At 37.9% G+C, this 5,033-nt stretch overlaps 1 protein-coding gene across 1 annotated transcript in view; it reads left to right on the top strand.

The window, feature by feature from the left end:
• The first annotated feature begins 1,528 nt into the window (after nucleotides 1-1,528).
• ARL14EPL (ADP ribosylation factor like GTPase 14 effector protein like) overlaps nucleotides 1,529-5,033 on the top strand; it is a 5,937-nt gene continuing 2,432 nt past the window's right edge. Inside the window, exons 1-2 of the mRNA XM_003788899.1 lie at nucleotides 1,529-1,624; nucleotides 4,200-4,339. Coding sequence (XP_003788947.1) covers nucleotides 1,529-1,624; nucleotides 4,200-4,339 — 236 coding nt within the window. The remainder of the gene's footprint in view (nucleotides 1,625-4,199; nucleotides 4,340-5,033) is intronic.

Here is a 5,033-nt window from a genome sequence, read left to right as displayed (position 1 = left end):
TAATACTAAAAATGTACTAGAGGATGATGGGTAGTAATTGGTCAGTGGGCTGTGTTGTACATTGAGTTATTTGAATTCATGAATGCTTTTTTCTGTGATTAGGCCACCTGTGTTTGTTAATAGGTGTCTTATCAATGTTAGGCTCCTATCCTGCCATAGACACTGGAAATGGGGTGCTAAGTTCCTTGATAACTACATGTCAAAGGAATGACTCCAGGGCCCCAGAAGGCAGTCCTAGCTTATAAAATACATGAATATGTGAGAAGATTTGCACCTCAGAGAGGCAGAGAAATGATTTGTAATTGCACGTTTTCTAAAGAGAATGCTCTAAGGAAAGAGGAAGAAACCTGTGTAAAGTTTATTTGCAGTGAGGATGGCTTGGTGAAGGGTAAAGCATTACTACTATTACCATTATGACTGTTATTATTACTACCACAACTATTATCATTAGGGTAGACTACTCAACAGAGAACATAAAGGAAGAGTTAGGAATATAGAAAAGAAAAATCAATATTACTTTTAAACCTAATGTTGGGAATTGGAAAGTGAAATACAGAAGAATGAGAAATCCAACGATATTTACCCCGGAATTTAGGAGAATGGAGATCCCATGATAGAAATGAAATTTCTCATTGGCTGGCAAGGATTTGGTGCCAAATGACCCAAACCAACTTGGTGAAGCCTAACATTAGGGTTCTTTGGGAAAGATGGCACCCTATAGTCAGCACTGATAGCTGATGAGAAATAGGGACAGTAGCAAGTTTGTAGAAGCCACATTGGGCAGTGGTCTTTTCCAATAGAACATCATAGATCAGACCAACCCTGGGCTGTGTGTTCACAACTAGCATCGTGTGTTGGCCCCACCTCAGTCTCTCGCTCTCTCTCACAGTATATATATTACTGAAGCATTTTGAAGTAAGTTACAGAGATCTTAGCTACAAGGTTTTATGGGAAACTGATGATTTCTGTTTAGCACAAATTGCATTTGAAATTTGTCAGAAAATTTCAGTGAGGCAGATAGGGCTTTAGAAGTGCGTTAGGAATGATATTGGTTTCAGGTGGCAGCTGAAACCTGGTACCATGGTTTCACAGTTACCAGGGATATATGATATTAATGTACCTTCCTTTTTATTCAAGGGAGTAAGTATAAAGGGGGAGAATGGAGATACAAGATTCATGGTCTTCTTAAGCAGGAGAGGAAGCTCCCCAGTGTTGCCAGTTCCAGAGAGGTCTATGATACTAAGGACTGTCAGGGGTACAGTGGGTTGTTCATGAACTCTTGACAGAGAAGAGCATCAGGTGAGTGGGCTGGAAATTGGGGCAGGTGACCAGGTGAGGACTCAGATGCAGGGCTTAAGAGTGAGTGGAGAAAAAGGAGCCAGAGTGCAGACAGCTGTTTCAAGAACTCTGGCTTTGAAAAAAAGTGAGCTGTGGAGGAAGAGCAGAAAAGAGTCTTAAGAAGAAGTTACTGGGGATGTATGATATGAATGTAATTTTCTTTTTTCTAATTCCTTTTTAGCAATCAGAAATGAGTGAACAATCAGAAAAAAACAATTCCATTCAAGAAGGACAAAAAGATCACAGTTTTCCTGAGAAAAGCTGCCAAATTGGACAGAAACAACTGGTATGACACACAGATTCTATGAGTCCATGTTATTTGGGGTGTCCCTACCTGAGGAGCTCTGAGATGCCCATAGACCTGGGCAGGAAGGGGGGCCCAGCCAGGACTCCCAGGAGGGTCTTTGCTCCCCCACCCTGGTGGACCTGTCCCCTCCTCTTCCCTCTTGTTTCTGTCAGGCTAGGCTCGCCTCACCCATCTCCCACCTCTCACGTCCTCTAATTTTTAGCCCAGTTTTCTGAGCAATAAAATCCTGTTCTCAGAGTAGATTATTTGTGGAAAATATATCCAAGTGTTATTATTGAATAAATCCCTATTTTTTTCTTAGTATATCATGTTGAGATCCTGAAACTTGGTAAATATTAATTCGTCTAATTCTCATCACAAGATATTATTGCTAACCCAGTTTTACAAATGGAGAAACTGAGACTTAGAGAGGTAGGAATTTGCTCAAGTGAAAGCCACTAACAAGTGGTGGAGCCAAGACTCGAGCACAGGTGAGCTCACCTGGGATCTCTGCTCTGACCCTGCTGCTACACTGCTGAGAACAGTAGCAAATGCTACTAAGTTGTACTTATTTTAGAGCCATCTTAGTGTAGTTTCATAAGGTCAAGTTTATAAAACAAACCCGTATATACACACCAAGATGAAAATTTAAGGAAATATATTAGTATCTTAGACTAGCGGTTCTCAATCTGGTGACCCCTTTGGGGGTTGAATGACCCTTTCACAGGGGTCACCTAAATACATCCTGCATATCAGATATTTACATTATAATTCATAACAGTAGCAAAATTATGGTTATGAAATAGCAATGAAAATAACTTCATGGTTGGGGGTCCCCACAACATGAGGAACTGTATTAAAGGATCACAGCATTAGGAAGGTTGAGAACCACTGTTTTAGACTATTATCAAGATTCTGTTAATTGCTTTGTTGCCTAGACAGTCACACATTAAAAGTTTCCCTTTTGTTCCCAAGTGTAGTATTTCACATACTTGTCAGCCTATATATTTTTGGGCTACTCAGATTATTTTCTTCTAAAATCCTTTAAAAGAACCTTCCCTTTCCTTGTGACATGTGCTAAATGTTCAGAATAAGTGTCAGTGCAGTATTTGATCAAAACCATTTGTTGCTTGTCTTCCAGATCAGGCGCTGTTTAATTTCTTTCTTTTTTTTTTAATTTCAAATTAACATGAGTCTACATTTTTTTAGGTTAATCATTTTTTATAAAAACAAAAAAATTAAGTTATTTATTTATTTTTATAATTGAAAAGTAAATTTATTTCAGGTTAATGTGAGTTTACAAACAACCAGGTCAAAATATTTGATTTTGTTAGGTAGAATCCCTCTTGTGGTTACATCTCGCATTCAAAAGGTGTGCCAAGCCCTTCTCTGGCTTCTCCCCCTTCCTCATTACCCCTCCCTCCAATTTGAATTGAAATGAGTTTTTCTCCTATGTGGGTACGCATTAGATCATCTACTAGCTTCATATTAGTACTGAGTACATTGCAAAATTGCTTCTCCATTCTTGTGATACTTTACTAAGAAGAGTTTCAGCTCCATCCAGGATATTACAAAAGATGTGAAGTCACTGTCTTTTTATGGCTGAATAGTATTCCACAGCATGCATGTACCACAATTTGTTAATCCATTCCTGAGTTGATGGGCATTTAGGTTGTTTCCACATCTTGGAGATTGTAAATTGAGCTGCGATAAACAATCTAGTGCAAATGTCAGAATGATAAAATGATTTTTTTTCTTCTGGGTAAATGCTTTGTAGTGGGATTGCAGGATCAAATGGGAGGTCTAATCTGAGTTCTTTGAGGATTCTCCATACTTCTTTCTAAACGGTGTAAAAGTGTTCACCTCTCTCCACATCGGCACCCAAGGTTACATGGTTTTCAATTTTAAGGTAAAGTTCAAGTTATAGTTGAGCCCTTTACACAGCCTATGTAATTTCTAATCATAAAAACTTCCACACAGAGTTTCCCCTGACTCTTTCTAGAAAGTCATTCTAACAAGATACTGAGAGTGGAACTTCTCAGGTGGCTTGTTCTGAATTGAGCCCTGGATGGAGTCCACTTTCCCAGGACGGGGAGTAGATCTGCGGCATGTTGCAGAGCACCCCGGAAGAGAGCTGAATTCTCACTGTGGTTTGAAACACTTCCCCCAGGCTTCTTTAGCTAAGGGCTGGAGGGGCTTTGACTCCCTTATCCACCATGACATGCTAATTCTCATGTTCATCCCCATCACATTTGGAAAGCTGACTACTGTTTTGTAGGTATAAAAAGAGTTCTTCTGTTCCCCCTTGATTATTTTTCACATTTTAATTATATGAATGTTATATAATGTATTTCTTTTTTTAATTGACTTGTTCACACTACTCTGTATTTCTTAATTCAGAAAGAATTACCTATTTTGAGAAAACTTAGACCATCTTTGAAAATTTAATTAAACTTTTTCTTTGTGTAAAACATATATTTTCATGCCTTTGTGAAGAAAGTTCATAGATAGTTCATTCCGAGGCAATATAAAACTATCCAGTTATTACTACTAATATATTTTATTTGCTTCATAGCAACAAATAGAACGGCAGTTAAGATGCTTGGCCTTTCAGAACCCTGGACCACAGGTAGCAGACTTTAATCCTGAAACAAGGCAGCAGAAAAAGAAAGCACGGATGTCAAAGATGAATGAGTATTTTTCCGCAAAATACAAGTAAGATCATGACTTATATTTGGTTGGTGAGATTATAAAATGCATGCATTCTCCTTGATGAAGCAAAGTCATTAAAGGTTGTGCCTCTTTTTTTGTTGTTTAAATATATCTCTTTTATAGTACCCCGTGTGCCTGGAAATCAGCAACATCAAGAAACAGAAAGTCAGTTTTAAGATAAGGATTCAATGGCCGATGGTCCTGTACTATAGTAATAGGCTTAGTAGGAAAGATGATTTAAAATAACAAAGGTGTATTAGGAGAGGAGAAATACCAGGATGAATTCAGGACATCCCATCTGTTCAGGGCTATCATGAAGAACAATGAGTGTTAGTGCTTGGAAATTATAAAATGAGCCAATCATACATCAAAATCAATAACTCATAGCCATTAAAACACAACTTAACAATACTGAAAGGCAAATTGCAAAGTGGGAGAAGTTATTTATAATATAAAAAAATATGTATCTGAAATAACAAAGAATCTTACAAGTTAACAAGAAAAATATAATCATCCTAATAGAAAAATTAATTAAATAGGCATTTCATGGAAAAAACAGATAATAAATATTCAGGATACTGGCTTGGCACCTGTAGCTCAGCAGCTAGGGTGCAGGCCACATACATGAGGGAAGGCGGGTTTGAAACTGGCTTGGGCCTGCCAAACGACAATAACAACTACAAAAAAAAAAAAAAAA

The sequence above is a fragment of the Otolemur garnettii genome, unplaced genomic scaffold, assembly GCF_000181295.1.
Source record: "Otolemur garnettii isolate 467f Iridium unplaced genomic scaffold, OtoGar3 scaffold00030, whole genome shotgun sequence".
In the NCBI taxonomy this organism is placed as follows: domain Eukaryota; kingdom Metazoa; phylum Chordata; class Mammalia; order Primates; family Galagidae; genus Otolemur; species Otolemur garnettii.
Note: the sequence above shows the minus strand (reverse complement) of the source record. Positions and strands in the feature narration are given on the sequence as shown.